Raw genomic sequence first — 18020 nt, 5'->3', positions numbered from 1 at the left:
CAATATAGCCCATGTCAACCCCTGATTCAAGTATAAAATGAATTTACCTCACAGGTGTGTTTTTTTTACATGTTACATCAGGAATATAAAGCCTGTGCTGCCGACTCTTCTTTCATCTGAAACAACAAGGCGCAAGGTTGTAATGTTTATCTCAGTTCCATGGTGTGTGTGAGTGTGCGCGCCTGTGGTTGTTTACATGTTTTAGTGTGAGAATGGGATGTAAGAGTACTGCATAATATAGCCAGGATCTGACAAGATAAGAGCATTGCAGCATTGTGTGTGTGTGTGTGTGTGTGTGTGTGTGTGTGTGTGTGTGTGTGTGTGTGTGTGTGTGTGTGTGTGTGTGTGTGTGTGTGTGTGTGTGTGTGTGTGTGTGTGTGTGTGTGTGTGTGTGTGTGAGGTGAGAGAGGCTGACTCATTGACTTTTGTTGCTCAGTGCTTGTTCATGCAAATGAGATCCCGTTGACATGTCAGAGTCTGCTCACAAAAAACAATCCATCCGCTGTCCGTTCTACCTCATGTTATCCTCCTCTCCATCTTCCTCTCTTGTACCTGGTTTTCATTTTCAAGCGCAGCGTGTCTTATTCTCTCCGTGTTCTCTCCCTCGTCTCCTTACCCCCCCCATCTTTCTGCCTCGATTTTCCACCACTGGCCCTTTCAGCTGTTTCTTTCTCTCCTTTCCTCTCCCTTCTCTCCTTTTCATCTACCTTCAGCTCCCTGTTACCTATGGCGATAGCAAAATGAATCTGTACGTTTTGATCATTCTTAATACATAAAACCTCAATCATGCAATAAGCAGAAAATACACAAATTTGGTATTACAGTAGTAGTAATGTAGAGTCAGATGGGAGAAAGGCAGTTCTGAATGATAAGTCATGAAGCTTCAGGACAGCAATCCATGATACTTTGATCATTATACGTATTTACTCCAGAGTCACGATAAAGAAAAAAACGTTTGGCATAGGATTCCTGACAAATCACAGAATTGTGAGGTCAGTTCCCCGCTGACTGCTAGCTTCATCATCCCATTGTGCGTGTGTGTGGAGATGCTCAGTTAGATTCCTTGAATTGGTCTTGTTTAAGTGGACACATTACTCATGTATTTGTGTGACCATAGATTTGGTCTCAAATGGACTAAAAAAATGATGTCAAAGGGGAGACAGTTCTGCTATCAATGTATCTTTTAAAGGAAGTAATACTACAGTAGATTACTAACCAGGGTACTAAAAACATACCCAGTATGATGGTTTATTGTTATTGGACGAGCCCACCATACAAGCTGTCTTCATGTCCTCTTATGTATTATATAAACATTCATAGTTGGTCTGTGAAGGATTCTCAGAGTTACAAGTGCAGAACTACCTTGAAAAAATGTTCTTTGTAATTTCCTTCTGATGACAATGGAGTCACCTTGAACAGGGACTCAGTGTAGATTTGTAACAACGTGCTACAAAGAAGAATCACTACTGTACACACTGTACTAGGACACAACATACTGGCCTCAAGCTACAGTTTGCTGTGTTCTCATCTGCTTACATAAAAATACATTTTACATGTCTTCTCCTTTCTACCCCCCTAAACTTCAATCATGCCTTCTTGTTGTACTGTTTTAATGCATTTTGCTGTCTCGTCGTGCTTTTGTCACTTCCTTTTTCTTATCTCTGCATTTATATTTACATCTATACGTCCAGTTATTTCTCATATCACCCCATTGTTTCCCTTTGCACTCACTTTCTCTGTCTCCTATCTGTCCTGCCCTTCCCCCTCTTTCTGTATTTCTTTCTTTCCTAACCACTGTGTTCATTTTTGCCCTTCCTTCCTCCTTCGTTCACTCACCTCCTCTGTCTCTGTGCTGTGATGACAGAGATGCAGGCAGAAGGAGAGTATTGAGTTAAACAGCAATGCACAACTAGGCCAACACAACTGCCTCCAGGGATGTGTGCGTGTGTGTATGTGTGTGTATGTGTGCGTTTGTGTGTGGCCATATATGTGTGTGTCTGTGCATCAGTGTGTGTGTGAGTTTGGGACAGAGTAAGACAGAAGATGAGAGTGACAAAGGAACAGAGACAGTAAGGCGGTGCGACAGTGGTATAATTATGCCTACTGTACACAAGTTCGAGGGAAATTTCAACCTTCATTGTGTAACAAGGAAAAGAAGTTAAAGAAAAACAAAATAGCACAACATTAAAACAACTGTGAGCATTCACAGCAGTCATCTTGCAGTCCTTGTGGAAGGTCATGCCAGTCCTGCAGGATGGCTTGATGAAGTTGCAGGCCACTGGCAGGGTCCGCCTCCTGATGCTGCGATGCAGGGGAACCCATATTTGAGCATAACAGTACACACAGGGAACTGTCTGGGCTTCACAATGAAGTGATGTTAGCTTTATCTTGGGGGTTTTTAAGGTTGACCTGATGAGACATTGTTCAAACCGGTGCCTGTCAAGTAAAAGTGCAGCTTGCAATTTCGTATGTTAATGCAGGTTGCAAGGCCGAGCTGCACAATCTGCATTGCTGCTCATAGTGCGTGTGCACTTACTTGTAACAAATCGCACATAACCTGTAAGTGTCGCAGCCCCTTTAATGAAATGTCACATTTATTATTCCAGTTATAATTCCTGTCATTAATAATAACACTATACTAGTGTTAATTGCTTCAATCTTATGTTGTAATTGCTATTGTTATGCTATAATGCGCAGTACATTATAGCACATGTAGTATTTGTTAAACTCTGATGTGACACTATGACTATTGCTGCATTGATGTGGCAGCATGCACAGTTGTTAGGCATACAGTCATTCAGTTGTTCATATCAGTGCAGTTCAACATATGGCACTGGTAGATTATGCATAAAAATAGCAACAGTCTTCTTATAATCTGTACATAATGTACATATTCATAGTTGATTTTTTATGTTTTATCCTGTGTCCTTTTTATCTTATCTGTCCTTCTATGCCACTGTTTTTGCCGATTTTTTTTGATACTTTGTTTTCCCAAGGTGTGTATCAGAGAATGGGTGTGTCTGGAACTCAGACCCTGTGGGTCGTCGGCAACATATGTGTTTAAATGTTTGCGTGTGAGTTTATATGTACGTATGTCAGTGTTTCTGAGAAACAGACAGTCAGAGGCAGCATGTGTGTCTCCCTGTTTGGTGTATTCTGTGTGTGTGTAGATGTAGACTGTATGTATTATGCAGACCAAGGAGAGCCTTGTGCTATAAATAAAACAGGGCTGCAGTGTGCTCACGGGCGGAATAATCTATCTGACACTATGGAGAAAGAGAGAGAGAGGAGTAATGGAAGAGACAGAGGGAAGAGCACAGAGAGAGAGTGAGAGAGAGGCAGGAATGAAAGACTAAGATGGCGAGAGAAGCGAAAAGAGAAACTAAAGAAAAGGAAGGAACAGGGGCAAGGACTGAGTGGGAGAGAGAGAAATCGTGTCATGGGAGAAGGAGAAGAGTGGTTTATCCACTGGGCCTCTAGTGGAGGTAGTTAGCAAAGAGTCATATTCAGAAGGGCAGTAATGTCTTTCCTCAACATTTTCTTGGGTAATCAGTCAACCATGTCCATTTTAATCTCTCTTTTAAAGAGTTTGTACTCCTCACACCTGTGTCAAGGACGTTCAGCAGGTCCTGCACATCCACTATTTGTCGTCATGTGTAAGTCCTTGTGGGCAAAATGTCAAGAAGACATATATATATATATGATAAAAGGTCAAGTATTTATCATTTAAAGATATATGGATGGGCTATGTGGGTCAAACCAGTGACATTATAATAATGACAGGATTGTCTCCTTAATAGCTTAACCCAGTTTTTACAGGCTTTTTCCATACAGGTCAGCATGCATTGCGCATTAGACCTGGCTTCGCTAAATGGAATTCAAAGTGTTTACTAAATCACAATAATCTGCTGTTACTGAAATAAAAATCTGTGTTGTATGTATGTATGTAACATTGTGTGTGTGTGTGTGTGTGTGTGTATTTGATTGTATTGATTGTGTTTATTATTTGTTTGTATGTATGCATTTTTTTGTAGAATACTAATTGTATGCAGTAAAGATGGGATTAAAAATTTGATCTCAGGCCGATCGCGTATATTGAACATCTGTATAATCTACCAATGAGGATCATGTTGAGCACTTCATTCTAATAATCGTAATGTACATTATATATTTTCACTTTTGAGTATGTCAGTATGAAAATTTCTATAGCTATTTATATTTTTTCCCTGCCAAAAATAGCACAGCGCAGGATATACAAATCCTTTCTAAAAAGGATGTTGAAAGAAAAAAGCAACATATGATCATTGAAGGAAAAAAAGCTTTATTTCGGTTTGTTAATGCATTCAGTCTTTTATATCGACGTTTGTTTAGAGAGAAATTAGAATATAGGGAAGTACTGGAGTAGTACAAATACGGTAAATCAGTATTTCTATGTTAATGTCTGACATTGGAGCGCATTGGTTAGAGAAAAGAAAGTATGAGGTGGACATGACATCCATACTAACAAGGCACTAATAATGAACCTCTGTCTTCCATCCCCCATCTCCTCTGGCTCAGCATATCTGCATATAACCAGGACTGTCTCTATCTTTTCACTTCCTCCAAGCGAACACTTAGACTAAAGGCTTGACTTTCTGAATTCACCTTTTCTTTCCCATTTTGATTGCCCTCCCTGCCAGGTCATGGAGTTAAAGGGTCAGATGATCCATGTGCCTGAGTCCTGCTCCCTGATGTTTCTGGGCTCGCCACGTGTTGATAAGCTGGAGGAACTGATGGGCAGGGGCCTCCATCTGTCAGATATCCCCATCCATGATGCCACGCGGGACGTTATCCTGGTGGGGGAGCAGGCCAAGGCTCAGGATGGCCTGAAGAAGAGAATGGACAAACTTAAGGTAGAGTGGTTTCAATAGTCTACTGTTCTCAGGTAAACTCAGGAAAATGACGCTAAGCTGATCTAAGCATTAACATTAGCTTGTATCTGGTGGTACTGGTAAAATGATTTGAAGCCAGCATTGCCTTCTTTTGCCGCCAACCATATAGTGAGCTTGGTGTTGGTTAAGTTATATCCACTGCTAAACTACACTATTCAATATGATTGGTAGGATTTTTTTCTTTTTTTTTAATGTGAGTTGCAAGACAACTCACTGAAGCAAGCATGCTACATGCAGTGTGTCAGCTGTACCGATGAGTTAAATCTCCACGTTGCCTATTTAAATCCGTACTGGCTGGAAGAATGTGGCTCCTGGGACTTGCTCTTATAATTTGCTTTCAAAGTACCTTTGAGCAAGTCACTGAGTCTTGACCCAATCCTATGCATCTGCTCACTGCATCCCTCTCTCATTGCAACTTACTCCCCCAGGCCACTGTTATAAATAGCTGGAGCTTAGTTGACTTGCCTGCTTGAACAATGGTATAGCACTGCATCAGACAGATTTGCCATTAAGAAGCACGCCCACAGATGCACAGAAACATGAGCAGATACCCACGAACAAAAATAAATCAAATTAATACACAAATACATTTACATGCACCAGCAGTTTTAATTTGGTGCAGTACTCCAACATCTCAGCATCACTGTCATCAGTGCTTTCATCAAAGCAGAACACAACAAAATCATTTAATCTCCTTCTCTCCTCTCCTCTCTTCTCCCAGGCCACATTAGAGCGGACTCACCAGGCACTGGAGGAGGAAAAGAGGAGAACCGTGGATCTCCTTTATTCCATATTTCCAGGTGATGTGGCACAGAAACTGTGGCAGGGTCAGCCAGTGCCAGCTCGCAAGTTTGACGATGTTACCATGCTGTTCTCGGACATCGTGGGTTTCACTGCTGTGTGTGCCCAATGCACACCTATGCAGGTCATCTCTATGCTGAACGAGCTTTACACACGGTTCGACTACCAGTGTGGCATTCTGGATGTTTATAAGGTCAGTAGATTGAAGGGTACACACATCCTTATGTGATATAGCAATACCGGTTGAGGAAGGTGATGGGTTCGAAACTGTTCTAAACTGTGTGTGTACTGAATTTTCTTTCGTGTGTGTGCTTGTGTTGTGGAAAAAGTAGCTGATTAATGGCCAGTCTGTGGGAGCTTAACAAAGATGTGTCAATATTGTCCATGTGACAGTGTGGCTTTGGGCCTTGTTACTGTAGTCTGCTGTATTTCCCTCATTCCATCCTTACTTTCTCTCATCAGATCTGTATTTTTCTTACTTTTACTCTTTCCAGCTTTGCAACATATACTTGCCACCATAAGAAACATGCATTCCCTCTGTGTTATCTCTCAGAAATGTCATGTGTCAGATGTCTGGAGAAAGGGAAGGCAGAGAGATTGAATGTAAGAGGGTTTATGTGGACAGCAGTTGATGAGTGAGAAAGCAAGAACAGGAGGACACGGTGAGGAGATTGAGGCGCCCATATGTTGCCATTGTCATGGTTACTGTCGAAATGATTTAGCCGGCGGCAGGCCTACATGAGAGCAGTTTGCCTTCTAGTTTTCCTCTCCTTTTTCTCCTCATGTACTATCTGTTTTTTTTCTCTATAAGTCCACTGTCATGACACCTCACTCCAACAACTGGAAATATGGCACCATGGCACAATCCTGAAAGTGGCGCTGCCTGTTTGCTTTGTTCACGTGTGCTCATTTTGAATTTGGCTTTGGGACGTAATTCTTAAACAAAGAAGACTTGCTACACCAGCAATACATTTTCAGAACGAAAGTGTTAAAGCCAACCAGAACAGATTGGCAAAGCAAACAATAAATACAAATCTCTTTTGGTGGGGACAATTATATTTGGGTGAATTGCCCAAATTAATGGCTGAGTATGTGTGGGAAAGACTGCAGTGTTGCTTAAAAGATCAAGTGAGATGGATTCTCACTGGCAATATAAAAAAACCACCGTATTGATCCAAGCATCTCTACCTGCCACTCCATTAACATCCCCCACCCTCTGAAGCAGACCAGTTCTCTGGTGTTCTCTGGTACATCAGAGCCTCGAAATGCCCTGTTACTAAAAAGATTATATTGTTCAGTGTTTGCATTATTTTTGCCACTTAGCAGATGCCAATTAGCTTTAGGGTAACTGTGCTGCTGTACAATATGCCAAGCATTTAAGTTTAATGTTGTGTATGGTTCCTTACAAATGAAATAAACCTCCTTGTCCTTCCTTTTGTGAAATACTTTAAAACTTGTAACTGACTCTAAAAACATGAAATGAGATTGAAGCTTCTGTGATTATGGGCCCTATTTATGTGATAATACATGGTAAAGGTGAAGCGGCATTTCAGTGAACTTCGGGCTGGATGCTGTGGGGTGTACGTGTCTGCAAACTGGTGTCAAGACAGAAAAACTCATATTTTGTTATGCCTGGGTTTTTAGGCCTCTCAGACTGGGTCAGAAGCAATGCAAGGTGACGAAAGTGGCATTACTGAGATCCTCTCCAAATGCTCACCAACTCACACTGTGAATGATGTAGGCCAAGAGAGAGAAACAGACAGATACTTAAGTTCTTATATTACAAGAGGAATGAAGGAGAGCTTTTAATTTCCACTACTCGGTGGAGATGCTATGAGTTATCAAATGGCTACTTACGTTCAAACATCAGCATGTACTTGCAGCCTCACTTATTAATTTCAGTTTCCGCCCCTCCTCCTCCTCCTTTCTCATACAGATCGAGACAATAGGTGATGCCTACTGTGTGGCGGGAGGACTTCACAAGAAGGTTGATAGTCATGCAAAGCCAATTGCACACATGGCTCTGAAGATGATGGAACTTTCCGAGGAAGTGCTCACACCGGACGGGAAACCTATCAAGGTGAGTTTTCATTCACTGTCCATTTCAATTTTGGTGTATTTAAAGCAATCAGCCCTTTTTTATGTTTGTAGAAAATTAGCAATCACTGCAACTGCTAAATGGCAACACCTTTAGAAAATAGTGTGATATTTTAATTTTAATGTGGTCAAAATACAACAACAAAGACTGTGTCTCTTTTTGCATATATATTTCTATATTACACACACACACACACACACACACATACACATACACATACACATACACATACATACATACATACACACGCATGGTTTTCTGGTCCTGAATATGTGTTGGTGTTTGCACATTGTTGACTACTTCATAATGCACACTTATAGTCAAGGTTTCAGCGATATAGATTGCATCATGTGCAGTTTCCATGGTGATAACAGAATCCATTAAGGCTGAAGGGTTTTTGTTGTGATTGACATGTTGGATGGGTGGATGGTGGAAAATAGGAAGACGGGGCATCTGAAATGACAGATACATTAATGATATTGTACAGAATGGATTAACTCGATCTATTTTCATTTTCATTAAGAAAGACATTGATTGGCTCACCTTTGAGGTGAAAATCAGGATTTTGCCATTAGCCTTGTGTTTCTTGGGGTGGGTGTTTCATGTCGTCTATTCTTTAGCTTTTCCCCACTGAACCACCATCTTGCACATGTTTTCCATCGTTGCACACCTCAGTATTTATTCTGAGGGAGATGCTGATCCAGATAAAAATGATTGAAATGTCTTATGTTAGTACAATAGTGAAGCATTGTGCAGCTTTGGACTGCACTCTGTGGAGTTCATCAGCTACTTAGTGTTTAGGGAATACGACTTATGAACACACTGACTAAAATATTCAAAGCCTGTTGGACAAATAAGAGGGGTGTTTATATGAAGTGTGCATTTCAAGAAGAAGACTCAATACCAAAGCACACACTGTGATAGCACATTAAATGTGAATTGTCTTCACAGCGCAAGACAAAATCCAGACAACTGTTGCTACTATAATCAATCATTGATTTTATTTTTAATACACAAAGACACACATTTCCTGTACTTTTAAGAGCTATGGTAGGAGAAGAGAGAAAGCTAAGAGATGTTGTGTAACAGAGTTATTTTGATCACTGGTGCTAATGGTTCAGTGGAGTGTGTTTTCATGAAATGAGGCAAGAGACATGATGTACCTTAATGGTGTGTGTCTGTGTGTGTGTGTGAGTTATACTTAGTCTCTCCCAGCCAGCTGCATATGTCATTAGACCAAAAACAGTATAGAATCAACAGTACGGTTAAACGCGGTCTACCTGCTGACCTGGGTGTCAGAGTAGACATAACGACGGGTAACACCGAATCATTTTTCACTTTCACACAATGTTCAGACTCACGGCGGTCGCACAGCAACACTAGCAATCAGAGGTGGACAAAACTCACTAAATACAGTGAAGAAACAATCAGATTTTTATTCAGGAATGAATTTCAAATGAGTTTTAGTTTCCCCAGCCCAGAGCTGTATCTAATATAGCAAGTTCGTTTTTGCATGTGAGCAGGGGAATATTTAAAACATTTATGTTGCAAGAGGAAATACATATGTCCCATATATGAACTGCAGCAAAATGGCACACAGTTGCGATGAAAAATAAAACGTTTTAGTCACTATGAGTGTATAGTGTATTGCAAGATTGTCTATTTTGGTGAAACAGCAACAAACAACTAATGAAATGTGTTGTCAGTAAACATATGTTCAGTAGCAGCATGTTTGCTGCTTGCCAGGTATATTAATTGATATTTTATTCATTATTTTAATACAAAACATCATTTGTTCAAAATTAAATTAAGTCCATGTTGTGTGTCCAAGTGGCGCTGCTTTTAACACTATTTTATGTATTTATGGCGTAAGACACAGAAAGGCAAGCTGCTCTTCTGCAGAAGAAACATGAGTATATTAAGTAGGGAGGGAAAGGAAAAGGCACAACTGACCTCTCATGTTAATTCAGTAGAATGAAAAGGGAACACAGGATATGATTTATTTATGTCGATCCTCAGTCCCTGTCCCAGTCCCTGTCAAGGTCACCCACCACTGTTAGGCAGCCTTGGTGGCTTTGCAGATTGGGGTGCTGAGTTGCAATGTCAGAAATATGAGTCAAAGTCATTACCTACGGTGAGTTGCATTTTGTTTCTGGTTTGGCACAAGTCATCAGTGAAACAGAAGCCACAAATATAGTATAGCTATGGAGACAGATGTTGAGAACAGCAGCGATATTGCCACGCTCTGTCTGTCATTTCACTGTATTAAGTTGTATAACAGGACAAGCTGGTGTTTTTCTATATTTTTCATATTGTGAACAGCTCTCTAGAAATAAAAAGCAGCCCTTAGAAAATGCACTATTGACTTCTGTTTGAGTAACATTTGCTTGAAACTACAATGTTGTTTCAGGAAATGACTGAGCCCTTTTTAAAAAAATGAAACTACATATTTGTGACTTGTTTTTATATAAATTCATAAGCGTTAAATGGGTTTGGGGCTGAGTGTCACAGACATGGGTAATTACTTGCACATTTTTGGTTTTGGTCTTTTCAAAAAAATAATGTTTTGTCCTGAGCGCTTTTGGTTTTGAGTCGTTTAGAAATACACATGGAGAATGACACAGATAGGAACAAAACATGTATGTGAGAGAGAAGCTAAGATGGATAGCTGCTGAATAACAGACAGGACACTGTTCTGTGTAATGCTGTGCTCCTAACATTGTCCATTTGTCTCAAAATAGAAAGGCCTTGCCAAGCATTTTTGGCCTGCTCTCTTGCTCTTCCACTTTCTCTCTCTCTCTGTTTTTCCTCCCCCCCCCCCCCTCCACCTCTCCTCCGCAGCCTCTCTGGAACTCACCCCTTTCCTTTTCATCTTCAGTTTGTGACTTGCTTTTCCCCTCACTTTTCATTCTTGTTCTGCTTTTCTATATTTTGAACTCTGTGTTATGCTCTCCTCTTTCTTATCTCTCCTCACTTCATGTCGGGATAAAGGGGAGTTATAGAGATATTCAACACTTCAGCATGATAAATGCTGTTGAGTGAGTGCACTCTACTCCAGCCAGTGTTGCTCTGTTATGCAAACTAGCATGAGAGCTGTGAGAGAGAACTCAGAAAATGTTTAGTGAGAGTGAAATGGAGAGAGTGATGCAGGGACGCAGATAGAAATTTACAGAGGAGTGAGATGTCAAGAGAGAAACACATATAGAAACCACACATAGTAAGATGTTTTCATCTATGTTACTGCCTCAGTGTTTGGCCAGTGGCATGATCTTTGTGTATATGTGTGCTTATTACCTGTCTTGTTCCTGCTAATATGAATTGTTCCCAAACTACATTTTAAAAACTAGTATCTACTGTGCATGCTCAGAGCTGCTCTCTCACATGAGATTATGGTGTGATCTGTGTGATTATGTGGGCTTATATCCACTAACATACATTACATCAGCAGTATCTGAGCATTTTGAATTCAGAAATGCTTGGGGGCTTGTCATGCCAACCAAACACGGCTGTTATTTTCTGGCTACGTGTTCACCTCGCAGCTGCCAGCACCTCCAGCTCACACTGGGTAAATTCACAAAAGGACTGCGCAGTTTTTGTGGCTGCTAAACCTCAAAGTGCCCGCAAAAGGGTGAAATGCACCCCTGACTGCACTGCCAAGCAAATAGAGTCTTTGTGCTATAGTGCTATTTGCGCATATTTAAATGAGGTAATGAGCAGAGCCGTATGCATGTTGCAGACGCCTCATTGCAAAAACAATCCACTTCACAAACAGAAGCGCTAATAGCCACACGCAGTTAGATTAAAAATTATTAGGGTCCTCAGAGAGTTGGTGGTAACTGAAGTGCATTTACAAGACATGTCACAATACGTCTACTCTTCAGATGTATCGTCCTTATTGTGCACATGTCAGTAAAGTAATTGTTCACGCTGAAGTGTCTCCTGATTGAAATGAAGCTTAGTACAAGTTCAATCAGGAAGACAATCCTTATGCTACTCATTTATTCCCCCACCACCACCACCGCCATTTACTCTTCATCAGCTGTCATTTCAGTGTATGTGTTATACTTTGTCACATCAAACACAAAACAAAAGCAAATTGCACTTGCTGCAAAAACTTCATGGGCACATTTGTGCTGTAATATCATGCAATATCTTTCGTGGATCAGACCTTGAGGGGCAGATAACTGCTGCAATTCATGGTCCATCAGCAGCTATGATCCATCATTTGTGAAATCTCCCAACTGTCAGCAAAGTTCTTTTTCCTCCAATGTGCTTTCTTCTTCGGAGGCAGCAATTTATGGCCACCCCATTTATATCAATGAGGGTAGGCTAATAAACAATACCACCTCTGTACGATGCAATACGTTTCAGCAGCACCGCAAATCACATCCTCCACCATGACCATAAAGTTCAATTAACACCTTTCTAAACAGTTTCACCAAAAACTGAACAATGTAACCTTGATGAAGGTAGGATACATTGCAGGACTGTTGTCTTTGAACGCATTACTTTTGCTCAGGTGCCACTAACAAACTGCCAACAGAGTGTATGTGAAACAACACTGACTCTATAACAACTCCCTCCTCTCTCCGTCTCTGTCTGTCTCCATCACTGCATCCTTCTGTCAGCTTGGCCAGAGGCTAGATTGTGATTGGTCGTCTGTGCCGCTGCGCCATTTTCTCATTGGCTCACTGTGGGCCATGTGCTGTGGGATGCTGACTCACAGCGAGAAAGGAGGGGAAGAGCGTATGAGTGTTACTGTGTCTGTGTTTTGAGACTAAGAAGTAAAGAGGAGTGTGGGCGCTGGATGCAGATTTGTTTGTGTGTGTCTGTGAGTGCTCGTCTGTTGTATAGAGACAGACAGACAAGTGCACGGCCATCTGTAAGCAGTTTAGCTGAAAAATAGGTCACACTAGTGCACCTACCAGCCCTTTCTCTCTCTCTCACTTTCTGTCTCTCCTCCTCTGCTGTCAAGGTTTTGCCATCTAATTATAAGTTTATTTTTGCCTCTCTCTCTCCATTGTATTTCCTTCTTTCTTTCTTTCTGTCTGTGCTCATTCTATCTCACTACCCCATCGCCTGTTGTTGCCATGACTACCTTGCAGTGTGCTGGCATGCACGCAGTAGCGTTTGGATACCTATGAGATGCCCAAGAAGATCAGAAATTGACTGGGTTCCACTAGCTTTTGTTTTGTGTGTGTGTGCGTGTGCGTGTGTGTGTGTGTGTTGAATGTGTGATGAATTGTTCCCAAGTGGAAGAAATCAATAGTTGGTCGAGTGGCCGTGAAGTGTAATAGCCTAATTGGAATGATGGCTAGATAGCTTTCACTCTGCCTCCAGCCATTTATAGATTCATACTTCAGTCAGATTATTATATGAGCACCATGTTGCCCTATATCTGTTACCAAGAGGAGATGGAAGCAATTATTTATTTGATTAATTTTCCTCTCTCACTCTTTCTATTTTAAGATTTTCATCACTCTAAATATCTGCTGCTACAGGATATCAGATGAGACAATAGCAGCTACAATATGGAAGTATGATTGCTACAGTACAGCAGATCAATGTGAAACAATGGTGAAACATGCTCATTATAAATTCCCAGTGATTGATGTGTTTTGCTGATGACCAGTGGTCAAGAACCCAAATATTTTCAGCTTGCGATCATACTTGACAAAGAAAATCATCCATTCATCACATTTAAGAACCTGGAATCGGTAAATGTTTTGTATTATTATTTATCCAGTTCAGCTTCATGCGCATACAGATAAAGAAATTAATTGGGAACTGGGGACTGGGTAAAAATATGATAACAACAACTGCTGCGTAACTTCATCTTTCAGGCCAACTGCACTATTTAAACTGTTTGCACTTTTAAAATCCTGCTGGTTCTGTTGTTGCTCTAATCTCTCTCCCCTTCAACTTATTTTTTCCCTCTACAATCTTGTCCTACCACCACCTTCCTCCTCCCTCTGTCACTCAGTTAAGGATAGGGATCCACACTGGTTCAGTCCTGGCAGGCGTGGTCGGCGTTAAAATGCCTCGTTATTGCCTGTTTGGGAACAATGTGACACTGGCCAGCAAGTTTGAATCGGGGAGCCATCCGAGGTGTATCAATGTTAGTCCAACAACTTACCAGTAAGTAACAGCACTACACGTACACACATGTAATATATATATATTATATACACACAAACATATACATGATGTTGTTCTGGTCACCTTGACAGTAAATGCTGGTGTTTTTCTTCTTGGCAGGTTGCTGAAAGATGACCGCTCTTTTTCATTTGTCCCTCGCTCACGCCTGGAGCTCCCAGAGAATTTTCCCAAAGAGATCCCAGGGACGTGTTACTTCCTGGAGGCGGGGACATCTCACAGCCATGCCTCGCTCACCAGCTCTCGCTCCGCTCCCCCGGCCTCTATGAGGAAAGTCTCCTACAGCATTGGGACCATGTTTCTAAGAGAAACAAGTTTGTAGGTCCCGTGCACGGACTTGGATACACAGATATTCATTATGTGAGAGGCTTGATTTGAAACCTGTGGAACATGCAGGAAACAGATCACGCACATCTTTGGATATGCAAATGCATTATGTGTGAACACTTGGATTCAGACCTGTGGGATGGCCTATACGAATGAAACTCTCTCATCATAGGTGAAAAAGAAAAACATGCCCTCATCTCCCCTGAGCAAAGGAGATATGGTTCAAAAGACTAGAGGACCAGCAACTAAGCTCATCTCACGTGGACCCTTCCCCAAGGAGGAATTCTGATGGGGTCAATTAACAGAGAGACTTTACTATTAAACTTAATGATCTAGCTGGATTCCTCAGCTCCATACCTGGTTTCTAGCTCTCTCCAGTGGTCCTCTCTCCCTGACCTGGGTCCAGAGGCAACAGTTCCTGGAGAAGACCAGGAGAGAGACCATTTTCACGACCAGTGTTGCACTCGTTAGCAATTGAATTGCGCAAATAGAACAAACTTCCATCAACAAAGTGGATGCTGAGGAATGAAGTTGTTTGAAATTTTAGAAGATGGCAACATTGCCACAAACGTTTGCTGTGCATCATGGCCTCTTGTACAAGGAAGACCACTACTGACGAACAATACGACTCCTCTTCCAACTGTCCCTAAATCATGTCATGCTTTACCAAACACACTTCTAACATCTGCTGCTCGTTACATATGTCCGTCAACTTAGGACCAGTTGGTTGGGATGTGGAGACATGAATGAGAGGCGCAAAAAAGGACGAGGTCATCAAGGGACAAATGCCAAAAAACGCTAGTACTAAGCTGATCTTAGAGCCTTTTCTGCTTCTAACCCACAGCAAACTGTAACCAACAACAATCCAGCCATTTCATTGCAGGTAATATATATATAGGACTGAAAATTATTCCCAGCTCAGTGCCTTTTTACTGCTCAAATCAGGACAAACACAAGATGATTCATTCTAAATATTTGAAAAGAAAAAAACTGCAGGAGCGCTTCATTTATCTTCTGTTTCCACTTGTTTTTAACACATTTTTAAGACATTTCTGTGTCGTTAGCTACATTGGAGAGTGAAAGATCTGAATGAGGGAATGAAATGTGCCAAAGGTTACGAAGTCCCAGCAGGCGCCTTATCCCACCGAGCCACCAGGAGTCCTGACGCTCATGAGTGGCTGGCAAGATAAATCAAGCTCTCCTCAAAGAGTTCAAATATTTGAAATACCGTTCATCTGTTTTTTGTCCAGATCAACCAATAATACACACAATATAGTACTAATAATATAGTACTATACTAACTTGTACACATAGTCACAGTATGCATGCTTGACACGGTTCACATTACATAATCTTTTTTGATTGCATTGTTTGTTTGTTTTTACCACATGGATCTAAAAGTATTTACAAGCCCCATGCAAATGTTACCAACAGGATTCAAATTCAAGTCTTCTAGTTTGCTGGTAGACTGACTATGATTCACTCAGTGGAAATCTCAGGCCTTCCAAATACTTCAGCGTAGCTCAGTAACCCAAACACAAGTGTTTCATCCAAGATAATCTTCATAAACTGTCATCATAAAGCGGGGAGTGAAGGGTTGGAGCAGGAATAGACTTGCCACATTTGGATACTTCATGCCACTCACGTTACATTGCTGCTATTGTTGTCTTTGGTTGTTGACATCACACAGATGTAACATCAGTGAAGTACAAATCATAAATCAGTTGATATCAGTTTGAGTTTTTTCTTTTAGAGGCCCTCAGAGAAAAAAAAAAAACTATTTGTAGGAGGAGTAGTTTAATTAAATATGACATTTTTGATGTTGATAGAAATATTTATCTGAAGTACACAGAGTTTCATGTCACATACTAATTTAAACTTATTATTGATGACCAAAAAAAAAAAAAAAAAAAGATCCAGTTACTTTAAATTTGAACACGTAGTGCTACCTGTGTGTCACAATATGGCTCAAGTTACTGCCAAACAGCTAAACTGCTGATTACTGCTCTTCTAAATTACAGAATACATCTCTGAAAACTCCCACCAAGGGTTTTAACCTTCACTTATTATTCACTTACAACTCACAAAACTCCACCAGGACTGGAAAGAGAATAGCATTTCACTATATCTTGCCAATTTTCATCCTGGTAGCTGACCCTCTAAAAAGAGTGAATAAAAGGAGCCAGATGAATTCTGAGACACCACCAGTACATGTTAATCTTGCTTTTAAAGGTTGTGCATGTTCAGTTTGTAAAGGGCAGAACCAGCACACTTTGTCATCTCACTGGCAGGGATTCAACAGGAACATGTGCCAGCTAAGCTATGTAAAACACAAGAAGGATAATTTACTTCAGACACAAGGACTAATGCCCATCTGGTCAAAATTTTCACCCACTGAAGGGCATTGTGCCCTCTATCTGAGATAAACACCAGCATAACAAAGCAATGTGCCATATTTGAGTAAAGGATGTTTTCCTTTTGTCCTGCCAGTGTTTGAATCAGAGGTGGGTTAGAAGTGCCAGAAACTTTGGTTATTATTGCCATAAATTCTTCTTAAAACTGTCACCAGATTGTCTGACAGGAGTAGCATCACAAAGCTTTACATGCTTGCACATTTAGAGCGTGCTCTGTCAAGGTCCTGACACATTTTGGCAATGAAAATAGACATTTTTGAGAATATTTTCCACACATCTCATGGTCCTATCTACAGTTGTATATTTACTGTAAACAGAAAAAACTATAACCTATTTTCAAAATGTCTCCTCTCGCTTTAAGTATACTATGCAGTATAGAACTAACAGTGGACTAGACAACAATAACACCTGAAGATAAACCCAATCAGTGAAACATGGGGGCATAGTTTTTAGCCTAAAAGATATCAGGAATTGTAATAAAAAGAAAATATGTGTATTAACTCTGAATTAGGTGCCATTGTTTAGTGGGTCAGCCTTGTAATCTTAAGCCTAGAGAACTTATCACAGTATAAACTGATTTAAAGACAAGTTGAGACTTAAAGTAAATGATTTTTTTTTTTTGTGGAGGCTTGCTACACCTGTTAGAAAGCAGCATAATTACAGCAAAAATTACATTTTATTGCTTTGTGGCAACAAAGACAACTGTTCCTGAGACCGAAAGGTCTACAACATTCATGTTTTGTGATATTATAGAGAACCAGAATCTGCAGTGCCCACTGGGACATAAATCTGTATACATCAGTGGCTCAGACCATCAGCACTCTGACGTTTCTCCATATGACAACGTTGACAAGCCTGTCTGACCCTGAACCTGGTTCAGTAGAAACTGTCAAATACATTAGAGAATGGTTCAGTTGAGAATGGAAGTTTTCCAAGAGCCCGAGGGACGTTTCCCATGTCTTCAAAGTGCAGGATTCAGAGAGATCTATTGGCAGAAATAGAATATGATAATCACAAGTATGTTTTCATTATTGTATAATATTGAAAACATACTATATATAATAATAAATAAGGCAGCAGGTCCTCTTTCCATGGAATCCATTATATTGCACTGCATGTTTCTACAGTAGCCCAGAGCGGACAAACCAAACACTGGCTCAAGAGATACCTTTCGTGTTTTTTGTATACGCGGTAGAATAGGATGCCACTAAATCCTACACACTGGACCCTTGAGGGAAAGTGGATGCAGCTAAGCCACATTTAGTATAATTTCACAAATGTTGAGAGGCCGCA

The 18020-nt window shown here is 40.7% G+C and overlaps 1 protein-coding gene across 1 annotated transcript in view; it reads left to right on the top strand.

The window, feature by feature from the left end:
* The window catches only part of gucy1a2 (guanylate cyclase 1, soluble, alpha 2), a 33992-nt gene extending 19381 nt beyond the window's left edge, over nucleotides 1–14611 (top strand). Inside the window, exons 5-9 of the mRNA XM_070970987.1 lie at nucleotides 4680–4892; nucleotides 5653–5925; nucleotides 7669–7812; nucleotides 13814–13968; nucleotides 14089–14611. Of these exons, the coding sequence (XP_070827088.1) occupies nucleotides 4680–4892; nucleotides 5653–5925; nucleotides 7669–7812; nucleotides 13814–13968; nucleotides 14089–14308 (1005 nt within the window). The 3' untranslated portion in view covers nucleotides 14309–14611. The remainder of the gene's footprint in view (nucleotides 1–4679; nucleotides 4893–5652; nucleotides 5926–7668; nucleotides 7813–13813; nucleotides 13969–14088) is intronic.
* Nucleotides 14612–18020: the final 3409 nt, after the last annotated feature.

This window comes from Chaetodon trifascialis, chromosome 9, assembly GCF_039877785.1.
Source record: "Chaetodon trifascialis isolate fChaTrf1 chromosome 9, fChaTrf1.hap1, whole genome shotgun sequence".
NCBI lineage: Eukaryota > Metazoa > Chordata > Actinopteri > Chaetodontiformes > Chaetodontidae > Chaetodon > Chaetodon trifascialis.
The sequence above is the reverse complement of the archived record's forward strand: the minus strand, read 5'-3'. Positions and strand labels throughout refer to the sequence as shown.